General features: G+C 36.6%; 1 protein-coding gene across 1 annotated transcript in view; it reads right to left on the bottom strand.

The window, feature by feature from the left end:
- MROH9 (maestro heat like repeat family member 9) overlaps nt 1-15660 on the bottom strand; it is a 237057-nt gene that overhangs the window by 114438 nt on the left and 106959 nt on the right. The window contains exon 2 of the mRNA XM_026447952.2: nt 1008-1141. Coding sequence (XP_026303737.2) covers nt 1008-1141 — 134 coding nt within the window. The remainder of the gene's footprint in view (nt 1-1007; nt 1142-15660) is intronic.

Here is a 15660-nt window from a genome sequence, read left to right as displayed (position 1 = left end):
CCCTTCCCTTCCCTTCCCTTCCCTTCCCTTCCCTTCCCTTCCCTTCCTTTCCTTTCCTTTCCTTTCCTTTCCTTTTTCCTTTCCTTCCTATTCCTTCCCCCCTCCTTTCTTTTCTTTCTTTTCTTTTCTTTCTTTCTTTCCCTAATCTACATTGCATGACTTTTAAAAATAAGAGCATACCATTTTGTATAAAATAAAACTATAAAAGCATTTGAAATTGATCATATATTCACTTCATGAAGAAAATCTCGTTAAGCTCTGGAAGTTAGAAACTGTATGGGCCAATGCTGCAAGACTTTATGTTACAAACATAAGAATGGGACAAAAGATGTTTAATACAGTTAGATGAATTTATACTTTACCTCGCACCTACACAAAATGGATCATAAATATAAATGTAAGGCTAAAACTATAAAACCCTTAGAAGAAAACAGTCATTTTTGGTTAGGAAAAGTTTTTTTTCTTTTTAGATGCAGCACGAAAACCATGGCTCACAAAATAGAAAAAAATGGTAAGTTGGACTTGATCAAAACGAAAACCTCTTGCTCTTCAAAAGATACCATTAAGAAAAATAAGACAAACCATATACTGAGAGAATATATTTGCAAGTCATACATTTTACACTCAATACTGTTTATAAAATACTTCTAAAGATATTGTATGAAGTCCGCATGAAGAAAAAACTTTACTAAATATTCAGATAAGCAGAAAGAAAACATGTTTCTAATGATAAGACAATAGTTTAAGGAAGTATTCATGAATTAATCTGTAAATTCAGTGTTTCAACTCAAAATGCCAAGAGAAATTCTAGAAGGAATTTGACAAGTATATATCAAAGTTCCTCTGAAAGTGTAAATAATTAAAAGTAGCTAATACATTTTTGAAAAAAAAAATAAGTGGATAGATTACAAAAGATTTTGTGTTTTACATCTGAGCTATCTGCAGTAGTTAAAGATTTGTCTGATACCTCCTTTACTGCTATAATTTGATGTGTTGGCAATGCCTACCTCTGCTGAAGTTAAAAGCTGCTGCTTGCTGCTGCTGCTGCCTCTGCCATCTGTCAAAGGCATTGATGCTGTTGCTAGTGCTTCTTGATTACAGCCCCATGGCTGCGGTAACCCATTAGCAAAAGAGCCAGGTTCTGCACAAAAGGTGCTCTCACTTTATAGCTAAAGTCACAGGTGACTGAATTCACTCTCATCATTTTCAAATGGTCATTGTTTTACTCTTTTACAACAGCCCTGTCTTTGTAGGACTTAGCAGCTGGGACTGTGCTATTAATATAGTGAGAAGCACTCATCAACCTCTCATACTAGCCCACTGTCTTTGAATCACTTTCACACACCTTGATAATCTTCAGCTAGGAGGTGTCTTTCCCTGCAGGCTCTTCCATCCTGCTACTCCTGCCTTATCTTGAGTGGCCCAGACATGCCTCAATGCTAGCAAGAACTCAGTTTCTACAGCAAGCAAGTTTATGTTTTGTTTCCAACGAGCCATTTGACTGTCTCCTTCTCTCTTCTTGCAACTCCTATTTCCAACCTAAGTCTGTGTCATTCTTTTGAATATAATTGTGTTTCTGAAGTCGGCCTTTTCCACAGCTAAGAGAAATGTAGGTTCTGTTGCTGAAAAACAAATTAAGACCTGGAATGGTAGTCCAGTTTTTGCTTTCTTGGAACCACAGTTGTACTATGCATGCTTAGGAGTTGGTTCACTAATTCCTGTTATTCATCAATAGAGACAAATTGATGGAGTTGATTAATTTGTTTCTGTAATTGGAATGCCATAATTAACTATTTGCACTTTCTAAATTTTCTGTGCACTTTATATTTTTAATAAAACTCCTTATCATACTACTGGCAACAATTGTGTTTGGACTATTGTGCTTCTCTAATAGTGTATACATGTAACTAGATCAAAATTTAGTGTGATCATCTCTAACTGATAGCAAATCTCTATTTTAAAATTCCTTCAAATCCACATAGGAAGGTATCTTTCCATTTTTTTCTTCAGGACCCCCTCCCACACTAGGGAAAAAAAAAGGAATTTTCAGTGGCTTAGAGACAAAGAAAAACAATTTGATGATATAAAAACAAAGGCTAAAAGAAAATAAAGAATAAAAGTTAAAACAAAATGGAGGATTTAAGGGTGAGGGACATTTACAAACACACATAGTAAATAGCCCCTTTACAAGAGCAAAAGATGGATTGTAAATATAGACTTCATCAAAATATAGATATAGTTTGATCCAGCAATAAAACTTAGATTATTCATAGAGGCATGTTTTGAATGGACTTTTAAAGTAATATACCTTATTTATTTATTTATTTGAACGTGTGAAAAGATAATACACATGCATGTGCAGTACAGTACAAAAGCCTAAACAGTGAACAATGTTTTCAAGTCTTCCCCTTCTCTAGCTCCCACCCTCTAATTTCCATCCCCAGAATCTACAGTTGTTACTGCTTTCCTGTGCATTCTCCTAGCAATAGAATATGCAGATATAAGAATGTTAATGATACTCTTTTGTGAGCAGTTTTAGCCTCTAAGGTATATATATATAGGAATTGGTTCTATGTTTTTTCCTGTAACTGCTGCCACTGTGCTCTGTCCCTCTTCTCTGCCAACTCCCTTGCCCTATCTTTCCCTGATAGATGGCTGTCTCCCTTATGGACTATTCTAAGTCTGATTTCATTAATTCTCCATCTTGTTTTCGTTATTAATACAGTCTCATCATTATTGTTAGTACTAAATCCTGTTTATTTAAAATCTTCAACTTTATTGTTTGTTCAAAAGTCTTCCTTGATACCCAGAACAGGCAAGGATTTTGGTTTTAGGGTAAACACAGTATACAGCAACTCTGCAGCCACTTGCTAGCTATGTGACTATGGGCAGGTCACTTTCTGCCTATGTTTCCCCATTTTCAAGGTAGTACTTACCCCACAGGGCTGTTGTGGGGTTTAAATGAGTTATTCATTTAAAGCACTTAGAATCTGCCTAACATGTCATCGGTACTATGTAAGTTTTAGCTATTTTTACTATCATTGGAATGGGGAAGGGATTTCCCTCTCTCACACCTCTCTGTACTCTGTTCCCTTTCTCATCTTCCCTGTCTTTGTATTTCTGGAGTTGTGGGTGGCTGAGGAATTAGGGGAAATATGTTTCCTTTTTGGTCCATCCATGAAATAATTTATTGTCCCCTTCCTGTTGGTGATTCGTTCTGGCACAGCAGGTGGTGCCCCCAACAGTCCTGCTGATGAAGAACTCAATCTACTAGGGGAGTGTCACTTTCAAGGTCCAGCTACATGTTCTAGAAGATCCCCACTGCACTGTGTTTTGGTTTTTTGTTTTTAAATTTTGAAGCACCAGCCCACTTGACCCAGGTGCAGGGGTTCCCAACAGCCGTCAGCCCTTAATTATACACTTCAACTCAGATGTCTGTTATTACTTATAATGAGTATCTATGTGTTTCATCATCTATAATTTTGTTGCAGCAGCACCACTCTCCTGATTAAATAAGTCACCAAGGTATTGAACTTTTTAGCAAAGCTTAAAGGAACCTTCATGACTAAGTCTGTGCTTACCTCTCCATCCACAACTCCTATCATTCCTCTTGACTAGTCTTCATTCTAGATACACCTTTTATCTTAGATGGATGCTGCAGGGTGCTGTTTAGACCATCCCTCTTCATTTCAGTACTGAAATACTCTTTCTACAACTTGTGGAAATGTTGGCAGCTGAGAGCTCTTAGGTAAGTATTCTTGAGAATTCCCTTAGCCAAAGAGCCTTCCTACCTAAGATCACATCCCCTCTCTGGGAGCAACCTACATCTAATGACTAGTTGACATGGGGAAATAAAGACCAAACCTCATTGACTTAAAGAAGGTCAACTTTGAAAGGTCATGCCAGTTACAAAGCGCCCTGCAGAAGTAGCTGAGACCTATTTTGCAAGTGCATTGCCATTCAACACCTCCTTGTACTTAATCCTGCTTCCTTCACCTTGCCTCCACTACTAATCCCCAAGTATTGATCCAAAGAGCACATCCACTGTTATTTTAGAGTCTGCTTCCTTGGGAACCATAATTAAAATCTATAATTCTACAAATGTATGTTGCTTTTTCTTTCTCCATGCCTTTACAGGTGCTGTTTCCTCTTCTTGGAATGTACTTCACCTTCATCTAGGCATTCTACTCATCCTTCAAAGTCCAGCTCAAATCTTGTCTGGCTCAAAGTCTTATTTGAATGTCCCTCCAAATGTACTTCTATCATTTCCTGAATATTGTAACTTCTTCATAACTTGTTGCAGTTTCTAACTACTGAGTTTTTTGTAAATCTCTCCCATTGGACTGTAAGGAATTTGGGGCTAGTGTTTGAGTTTTCTTCTACTTTGTTTCTCAGAAAGATAGCATAATATTTAATGCATAGCAGATTATCAATAAATATTTATTGAATGAATGAATGAGCGATTGAGTGTAATTCTAAACTGCCTCTTTCTGACTCTATGAACTATACAAATGGGAAAGGATTAAATGACCCTGTGTAATAGAATATGATTTTATTAACAACTCTCCTCATGTCCTGGCTGGAAATATCAATTTATCCACCAAATGTTATTCATGTTTTACTTTAATTATCAGCAACTTCGACCTATGGATTATGAAGGAAGTCTATAAAAGTTTTAATATCCACACTGAAGTATTTCCTTTCTAAAGGTAGAAGATTACATATTTTCTTATGGTAGCCCTCCCCTATTTCTTCTGTATTAATTTGGATGTGGATTAAAATGATGGTAGGGTCTATTAGAGGTTCAGAATTTTAATACAATTTTGAAAGATGACTGCGTGAATATCCACTAAGACAATACCGTGCTACACACTGCAGAGAACACAAAGATGAATAGTCACAATCTCCGCTCTCAAGAGATCAAAGACAAGAAATTTGCAAAAGATCTAGAAAATAATAAGATAAATGGAAAAGGAAAGATACAGACTAGAATGGCTCTCAAATAAGGAAATAATATCATTCAATAGAGGCTAGGTAGAAAGGGCTTCAGTTTGATGGGAAGGGTTTCCACAGTGATGATGGAAGGTAAAATATGAGTGAGGAGACTCTCCTAGAGACCAGTCAGTTGATGGAGGATGGGTGGGATAAATAGTAGCATTGGTAAAGAGTTTCATCCTTTTAAATTAGTACTGAAGGTCATTTTCAGGAGCATGAGAGAGTGAAGAAGAAATGACGCTGCAGGGACATACAGGTAAAAACAATTTTTAACCAAATTGCCTTTTTTCCCCTTTCTACCCCAACACATGTACTTTAAACATTACTTGTAACATCCTTGTAATGGAAACAGTTAAAAAGTTATTTTTTTCCAAGAGATTTCAATTACATTGATATCCTTATAGAATATCACTTACCATGTGGTGCCATTTCACACTGTAATGCAGAATCTGGAGACTACTCACCAGCCAGAAAGAAGGAGATTAGTTAAAAAGGAATGAACATAGCCTCTTATCGTCTTAGTGGGGCCTGATTTCCAAACCTGAAGCTACTATGACCTTAATGTCAAAGCCCAACAAGGACATGCACACACACACTAAAACTATAGACAAATTTACTGTGAGTATTACTGGACAACACTTAACAAAAAGATTAGCAGGCAGACTATGGCAGCACATTAAAAGAATGAAACACAGTACCCTAGTAGTATTTATTACATAGAGGATGGTTCAATAAAAGAGAATCTATAATACAATTCTCAACATTAATTGCTAAAGAAGAAATTCTACACAATAATTTTTGAGTTCCAAGTTTATAAGATTTTAAATATAAACTTGAAAACATTTTTAAATAAAATGGCTATGTAGTTCATGTCTTAATGTGACAGATAAAAAAGAGGGTACCAGGTGTAATTAGAAAATAAATAGAGCATTCTTATTAAGGTAAAGAATAAAACAAAGGTTACCATTACTACGGCCATCATTTATCATTTCTGGAAGTACCATCAAATATTATTTTAAAATAGAAATAAATGCATATATTAAAATTGGAAAGAAAATATAATTTTGTTTGAATTATAACTTCATGGGAAAAAGTATGAGGGGCTTTTACATTTTCAATGTTATCAAAATAATTGAATTAGAAGTGGAGTTATCAGTTACTGAAATGATTGATAAAATTGCCTTATGAAATTTTTAGAACCTGTTATGTTTTCCTTTACTTGCTTGGAGGAGGTAGCCCTTTGATAATTATTTTATGTCTTCTATTTTAATTGGTATATTTAGATTTTCTAGATCTTCTTTGATTCTTTTCTAAAAAATAAACTTTTTATTAAATTCAGATCTATAGGAAAGTTACAAAGACAGTAAATTCTCATGTATCCTTCAACCAGTTCCCCCCAGTGTTAACTAAAATCTTACATAATCATGGCACATTTTTCAAAACTAAGAGATTAACATTATTACAATTACATTAACTAAAATTCAGACTTTATTTGGATTTCACCTATTTTTCCACTAATATCCTTTTCTTGTTATAGGATCCAGTCCAGGATTCTATGCTGTATTTAGTCAGCATGTCTCCCCAGTTTCCTCTGATCTCTAAAAGTTTAGCAGTCTTTCCTTGTTTATGACCTTGACAGTTTTTTGAAGAGTACTGGTTAGGTATTTTGTAAAATGTAACTCTATTTGGATTTATCTGATTTTTTTTCACATAATTAGACTGGGAATATAGCTTTGAGGAAAAAATATTACAGAGTGAATGCCTGCCTGTCTCATCATGAAAAAAAAATACAAGATTTGAATGTATTTATTAGTACTACTATTTTTCTCTTCCTGAATTCAAATATTCAACTTCATCTTTATATGGGTCATTTTCTTTCTGCCATCCTTAGATTTATTTTGTTTTATTTGTATAACTTCTTGCTTTCAATACTTGATTTCATTATTCTCATTTTTTTCTGGTTTATTTTTCTAAGTATTAAAGGCTGTAAATTTTTCTCTGTGACCCCTTTGGATGTATACTATAGGGTTTGATATGTAGTATTATCAATACTTTGTAGTTTCCTATTAATTTCCTCTTTGACCCAAGAATTGTTTAAAAGAAAGTTTACTTGACAAGTGATAGGTTGTTTTTCGCTTATTTCATAAATTCATTGTTAGTTTCTAAATTTTTGCACTGTAATCAGATAATATGTCTTTTATTTCTACTTTTTGGAATTTATACAGAGATTTCTAGCCTAATACATGGTTACGTTTGTGAATGTTCTATGGTCATTAGGGAAAAAAAGGTACATTCTTTGTTATTATGGATACAGAATAATGTATAGTTTTCTCTCTGTCATCTGTCACTCATACACACATATATACACAAAAATGCCTCCTCTTATCTCTATCTATTATGTCCTAAAGCCTTACTTGCTTTTGGATTCCTGTCGACATGCTGACAGAGGTGAATTAAAGTCTTCTACTACTAATGCTGCAAAAGAGTATCATGTATTAATACATAAACCAGAAACTTTCCTACAGTTTTTTTTTGCTCTATCAATTTAGATGGTACTATGATATATAATATATGGACTGTGTTAATTTTCCATAGCTGTGCATCAATTTATCCAAATTTAATGGCTTAAAAATACCTAGTTATTATAGTGTCTTATGTCAGAAGGTTCAGTCTCAGTTTAGCTGTAGTCTGCTCAGGGTCTCACACAGATGGACTCAGGATGTCAACTGGGAGTGCTTTCTCATTTGAGGCTCAGAGTTCTCTTTCAAAGTCAGTTAGATTGTTGGGAAAATTCAATTGTTTGAGGCTGTCAGATTAAAGACCCTATTACTTTGCTGGCTGTGGCTGAGGGCAATACTCAGCATCTAGAAGCCGTGTGTGGTTTCTTGCAGTATGACCTGTTCCAGAGGCCATCTCATGCTACCAATTTCCGACTTCTGTCTCCAATCTCCAGACCCAGACTTAAAAGGGTCATGTGATTAGGGCAGGCTACTCAAATACTCTTCCTTTTAACTCAAAGATAACTGATTAGTAACCTTAATTATAGCTGTACAATTCCTTCTTCTACATTATATAACATATATCTCATGAGATATATATAACATCTCATATCATGAGAATGATTTCCCATCATATTCAGAGCTTCATCCCATACCCTTCCTTTCTTAATATTTCAGCTTCAAGTGGAGGGATTGATATAAGACGTAGATACTAGGGGACAGGAATATTGGGAGCCATCTTAAAATTCTTCTTACTACATAGATTTTCATAATTATTTTATCATCGTAATGGATTATGAACTTTTTCATAATGTGATACATTTAAAAAATCACCTTTACTGCCTTAAAGCTTATTTTAAAGCTTGAAATTCAAGTTTGTCTGAATTATGATCTCAACACCTACTTTGTGGTTCTTTACACTTTTTTGGTATTCCTTTTTTCCATCTTTTTATATGCAACCTTTCTGAGATACTTTGTTTTTTAAATGCTTCTAGTATGTAACATATTGCTGGACTTTATTAGTGATTTAACTATATTTCTTTCTCTTTCTACGTAAGTTCAATCTCTTGTCATTTATTCCATAACAGATTTTGTCACTGTATTTTATATGTGCTTTTATTGTTGTTGTTACCTTGAAATATCTTATTATTTGATGTTTTTCTCCTCACTTTGTATGTGTGTGATGTGGTGTTTTTGTGTGTTTCTTTAATACAAAAGGTTTATATTCCTGTTGTGATGATGTTTAGGATTATTACAATAACTTCTTATATTTATTCCTCAAAACTTTAGACAGAATCTGTTGATTCCCAACTATGAGCAAAGATGAAATTAGTTCATTTCTATTTTCTCTGTCACTCCTCATAAAATTTTAGTTGATTTTATTAGTGAAACCTTTATGCATTTGTGTTTATATTGCTTGTTTACTTTAATAACCCCTAGGTTTTAAAAATGAAATCAATGTGCTTATTACCTTTCCCCTTATCTTTTATTTTTGTTATACTTGTTATTAGTGATATCACTTTTATACTTTCAAGATGTAGAATATTTACATTCAGTTATGTAACAATAATCCTACTTCCTTTGTGTCTTAGCCCTTCATGTAAGCAGATTCTGTGCATACTGCCAGACTTTCCCCATTCATTTCTTGTTGAGCTAAAGTTCATTTTCTTTGACTTTATTTAGGAGAGACTCATGAGAATCACATTCCTTGATTTTTTTTCACATTAAGACTGTTACACTGAGTTAAAGTTTGGCTGCATATAATATTCTTGAGCTATAATGTTTTCATAAGCATTTTACAGACATTGTTCCATTGTCATCTAGCATTGTTGTGGAAAAGGCTAAGGTTAGCTACTTTTTCTGTCTCCTATATAGATCAAATGAACCTTTTTCTCCCTCTCTGGATTTCCAAAGGATTCCTTGTTTATTTTTGAAATGAAGTAACTTTACAAGGAAAGAGCTCATCTTTGATTGACTTAATTTTTCTAAGGACATAGTCTGCTTTTGAATCTATATGTTCATGGAACATTTTATTAAATTTTATTTACATATTGTCTTCTCCTCTGTTACTTTGGTTCTCTTCTTTAGTGATACCAGTTATGCTTATATTTTATCTCATTTCTGAAGCCTTTCTAGCTTACCTCAGTCTGGTCCTTAATTCTCCTTAGCACATTTTTAGCAATATTCATTTTCTTTGCACTGTTTCCAACATTGCTTTTGGCCTCTTCAGAGTATTTTTAACATTCCATTTTTTTCCTGAGCTGCACTATATCTTTCCTAAATTCTTATATATCTACTTTGAGATCACATTTTATAGATAAAATCACTCCATTAAATTAAAACAGTTTTTCATCTGCTGTTTGATATTTTTCCAGTTTTAATTGTCATTGATTTTTTTACTTTTCTACTTTTTTCTTGTAAAATATTTGTTTAGATCCTGTATTGATTCTTTAAAAATTATTGCTTATTAGAATAAATTGGGCTACTTCCAAATCAAATATTTTCAAGACTTTCACCTGGAGGAATGTTCCTCTTGATCCAGCATAGTATGTGTAAATTTGCTCTTTTAGCTTTACTTTTCCCCAACTATTTCACCCTGGCAGCATTAGAGCTACTGCAGAATTGGCCTCCTTTACCCTGGCCCACCTGCAAGCAACAACAGCTTGTTTGTGTGATTTCTTGTTTAGTTCAGCTTCACCAGCTTATCCTTGGTTCAAAACCAGAACCAAAGAAGGTTTACTTAATGTATGCATTCCATTCCCCTTTCTCTGTCTAAGCTACTCACCTTGCTTTCCTCACATCCATATCACCCGGGAAAAGCGTCAGTCAGCTATCCAGGGAGGTATCTCTGGGTCCAAACATGTGAACAAAAGCCCTATTCCAGGCATGTCATATTTCCATACAATTCAGCTGTTACTCCATAACTGGAGTGCTTTCCTTGCTGTTTTTAAATATCCCATATTTTAGTAAATGTATGTTACTGGCCTCTACCCTATCAAAGACTTTGCTTTAACAAAAGTTTCTTAAAATTTATCACAGGATTAAAGACATACAGAAAGAAATTTTAGGACAGATCTAAAATTTTACCCTTGATAAAATTATTGGTATTCTCTTTTCTCTCTCTCTGTCTCTCTGTCTTTCTGTCTGTGTGTGTGTGTGTGTGTGTGTGTCTACTCTACATTGCTGGAGGAAACTGTAATTGCCTCCCCTGAGGCAGTTGCCAAGCAAGATAATGCTGAGTCTTCTCAGGGGACCCACTCCTACCACTCTTCTTTGCTTCTAGACCCGTAACTAAACTCAAATTCCAGAGGGTCCCTAAAGTCAAGGTACAAGGTGTGACCCATGAGAAATGTGCTATACTCCAAAAGAATGACTTGAGTTTTCTTATTTCTACAAGCAGAAATCCAGAGAACCTGTTTGGAAATGGATATTAAAGCAGTGGGATAATGGAGGAAGAAACAGAAAGTTGAATTAGGCCAAATGTATTGATATGGGCTCACTAAGCAGAGATTCTGCATTTAATGGTGCAGCTCAGGGAATTAGAAATGGCTCTAACTACTTGTTTTGCTGATTGGCTAAAACATGGACTAAAAAGTGGCCCATGAGGAGAAAGTTAGAAATGCCAGACCTGTATAGCTTAATGCAGAAAAGGGATTCAAGGGCTTAGGGAGATTGGAATGTTAGAGTGAATTTGTCATTTAAGACCTAGTCCCTCATGCTGGGAGTGTCCAGAAGACACATCTTTCACCACTACAGCAAACAATTTGTGAGGGAAGTCCCAGCATCCTTGAGGAGCTCTGTGCTTGCTCTTTTCTGTAGATCAGACCCTACCATGGTGGAAACTGCAGCCATTGAATGGAGAAATATAAATATGATGAGGATAATTGGATTTCAGGGTGGCAGGGGCAAAGGGGCGAGCTCAACAGCCAATGGAAAGATGAGTGTGGTTGCCTTAATGAATAACAAAAACTCAAAGCAGCAGTCAAAATAGTCTGACTCTTGTGAACCTATGGTATTGGCTAGTTGATCATGGTGTTCCTAGCAGTTAAACAGATAGGAGGCCTATTAAATTCTTATTTGATTTGTGTAAGCACAAAAGTTCTAGTCAAGTGAACACAAACCTAACCTAAATAAAAAATTGAGTCATGATTCCTCAATCATTTCCCAGACCTAAGCTGGCTTATAAACCCAGAATTCCTTTAGTGAAGGGGAGGCGGGGTCCCTTTGAAGAAGGACCTTAGTATACTACCAAAATTTACACTGTGAATCTTTCTCCCAGACTGCCACAAAGGGACCTATGGCCTTTTCCAGGGTAAGTGTGCCTTGGTGAAAGGAAATAATCAGAACTTTTGGGAAGTACTAGACAATGGTTCTGAAATGACAATAATTGAGGGAGACCCAAAATATCATTCTGACCCTCCACTCAGAATAGGGAATTAGGAAGGTCAGGAGATCAATGGAGTGTAGCTCAGGTCCTTCTAACAATGGGTCCAGCGTGTCCCCAAATCCATTCTGGGTTAGTACAGAGTTATTTGTTATAACTGAGATTATTTTCTCAGTTCTGGAATGCGTAATTGGAATAGACATGCTGAGTAGCTAGTGGAATCCCATGCTGCTTGCTGGAGCTGCGAAGTGAGGGATATTATGGTGAGAAAAGCCACATGGAAGCCACAAGAACTGCCTCTACCTAGGAACATAGTAAGCTGGAATCTATACTGCATTCCTAGAGGGATTGCAGAGATTAGTGCCATCATCAAGGACTTGAATGATTCAGAGGTGGTCATTCCCACCACATCCCCATTTAAATTATCTATTTGGACTGTGAAGAAGATAGATCTTGGAGAATGACAGTGGATTACCATAAACTTAACCAGGTGGCAACTCCAAATGCAGTTGCTGTCCCAGGTGTGATTTCATTGCTTGAGCAAATTGACATATTCCCTGGTACCTGGAATGCAGCTATCAATCTGGCAAATGCTTTATTTCTCCATCCCTTTCAGTAAGGTGCACATGAAGCAGTTTGTCTTCAGCTGGCAAGGCCAGCAATACACCTTCACTGTTCTACCACAGGGGCATGTCAACTCTCCAGCTCTATGTCATAATTTAGTTTTCAGGAGTCTTGATCACTTGCCCAACCACAAACATCACACTGATTCATTACATTGATGACGTCGTGCTTACTGGACTTTCTGAACAAGAAGTAGCAATATTCTAAACTTATGGCAGGACCCCTGTGTGCCAGAGGGTGGGAAATAAATCTGACAAAAATTCAGGGGCCTTCTATCTCAGCGAAATTTCTTGGAGTCCAGTAGTGTGGAGCATGTTGAAAAATCCCTTGTAAGGTTAAAGGTAACGTGTTGCATCTGGCACCTCCTAAAATCAAAAAAGAAGCAGAATGCTCAATGGGCCTCTACAGATTTTAGGCAACATATTTCTCATCCGGGTGTGTTACTCCAGCACATTCACCAAGTGATCTAAAAAGCTGCTAATTTAAATGGAACCCATAATAAAAGAAGACTCTGAAACAGGTCCAGGCTGCTGTACAATCTGCTCTGGTACTTGGACAATAGGATCCAGCAGATCCAATGGTGCTTGATGCATCAGTGGCAGATAGTGATGCTCTTTGGAGCCTTTGGCAGTGAATTAAGTGCAAGCCCCCAGGATTTTGGAGCAAAGCCTTACTCTCCTCTGCAGATAATTAGTCGTCTTTTGAGAAACAGCCTTTGACATGCTACTAGGCCTTAGTGGAGACTGAATGCTTGACCATGTGGCACCAAGTTACCATGTGACCTGAGCTGCTTATCATGAACTTGGTGTTATACCACCCACCAAGCCATAATATTGGGTGTGCACAGAAGTATTCCATCATCAAATGGAAGTGATATATGTGATCAGGCATGAGCAGGTCTTGAAGGCACAAGTCAATTACATAAAGAAGTGGTCAAAAGCCCATGATCCTTCCTCCTGCTACCCTGCCTTCTCTTTATTTGCCTGCAACTATGGCCTCATGGGGAGTTCCCTATGATCAATTGACAGAGGAAGAAAACAGCCTGGTTTACAGATGGTTCTACATGATATACAGATACAACTTGAAAGTGGATGACTGTATCCCGATAGCCCCCTTTTGGGACATCTCTGAAGGACAATGGTCAAGAGAAATGTTCCCAGTGGGCAAAACCCCAAGCAGTGCAATCCTCCCTGTAGGCAGAACCTCGAGCACTGAATCTGATTTTTTACTTTGATTGGAAGGAGAAATAGCCAGATGTGTGATTATATACTGATTCATAGGCTGTGGCCAATTATTTTTCTAGATGGTCAGAAACTTGGAAGGAACATGATGGAAAATTGATGAAGAAATTTGAGGAAGAGATATGTGGATAGACATCTCTGAATTGGCAAAAGGTTTAAAGATATTTGTGTTTCCAGTAAATAGTCACCAAAGGGCGATCTCAGCTGAGGCTTATTTAATAATCAGGTAGATAGGATGACACATTCTGTAGATACCAATTGGGCTCTTTCTTCAGCTACTATTGTCATTACCCAACAATCTCATGATCAAAGCAGCCATAGTGTCAGGAATGTAAGTTATGTATGGGTCCAGCAACATGGACTTTCATTTGTCAAGGATAACCTAGCTATGGCCACTACTGAGTGGCCAATATGCCAGTAGCAGAGTAAAACACTGAGTCCTTGATATGGCCCAGAGTGATCAGCCAGCTGCCTGGTGCCAGGTTGATTACATTGGACTGCTTCCATCATAGAAGAGGAGGCATTTTGTCCTTACTGAAATAGACACTCTGGATATGGATTTGCCTTGCAGGTATGCAATGCTTCTGCTAAAACTACCATTTGTGGACTTATAGAATGTCTTATCCACCATCATGTTATTCCACACAGCATTGCTTCCGATCAAGGAACTCACTTCACAGCAAAAGAAATGGGGCAATCAGCTTATGCTCATGGAGTTCACTAGTCTTACCATGTTCCCCACCATCCTAAAGCTACTTGATTGACGGAATGGTGGAATGACCTTTTGAAGACTCAGTTATATCACCAGCTAGATGTCAATACCTAGAAGGGCTGGGGCAAGATTCTCCAGAAAACTGAATATGCTCTGAATGTGTTCAATTTATAGTGCTATTTCTTCCATAACCAGGATTCCTGGGTCTATTGATCAAGGGGTGAAAATAGGAGTTGCACCACTCACTATTATCCTTAGTGACCCACTAGCTTCCTGTTCTTGTGACATTATGCTCTGCTGTCTTAGAGATCTCAGTTCTGGAGGGAAGAATTATTCCATCAGGGGACACAACAATACTTCCATTAAACTGGAAGTCAAGACTGCCACCTGGCCACCTTGGTCTCCTTGTGCTTCTGAGTCAACAGGCTAAGAAGGGAGTTATGGTGCTGGTTGGACTGACTGATCCACACTACTAAAGAGAAAGTGGACTACTATTCCATTATGGAGGGAAGGAAGAGTATATCTACAATACAAAAGATCCCTTAGTGTGTCTCTTAGTATTTCCTCTTAATTTTGTTCTGAATACATATCTGTGTGTATATATTAGCAAATATTTTTTTCTTTTCTTATTCTCTTATCACATATAAAATGTAATGACTTCATATTCTAGTATTTAAGTATTGTTAATGTTACATCATATTATTTAAGTTACAGGACATCAAGGAGAGAGTAAACATCGCTGAAGGACTTTATCTCCTCCTCTGATAAGGGTTTAGTGCATTTTCATTTGTATGCAGGACATATGTAGGAACAGGAATTGAAAGAAATTAAAGAATGTGTAAGCAGAAACTCAGTTGTATGTAAGAAAACGCAATTCTCCCTGAGAAAGAAAAAGAGCTGGAGTCCTCAAAATTAACTGCCTATTTTTCTGTAGCTAGTGAGATTTATCTCGTCTTCTTTCCCAGGCATTGTGAAGACCCTGTTTCTCTAGCTGTACAGGTGCAAGGTCACTAGACAGATAAACTCAAGTCGTAAAACATGTTTTTCCTTGAAAAGTAAGAAATGATGTGATGCATGTCTCAATTAATTGAATAACTGTCTTTGTTTCTCACTTCTCTAATATGCTTCCCCCTGCACAGATTTCCCCCTGCCCCACGAAATGCTTAAAAGGTAACTTAACTCTTTGCCCAGGGCTCAATCCTTTGG

This window comes from Piliocolobus tephrosceles, chromosome 1, assembly GCF_002776525.5.
Source record: "Piliocolobus tephrosceles isolate RC106 chromosome 1, ASM277652v3, whole genome shotgun sequence".
Classification (NCBI taxonomy): Eukaryota; Metazoa; Chordata; class Mammalia; order Primates; family Cercopithecidae; genus Piliocolobus; species Piliocolobus tephrosceles.
Note: the sequence above shows the minus strand (reverse complement) of the source record. Positions and strands in the feature narration are given on the sequence as shown.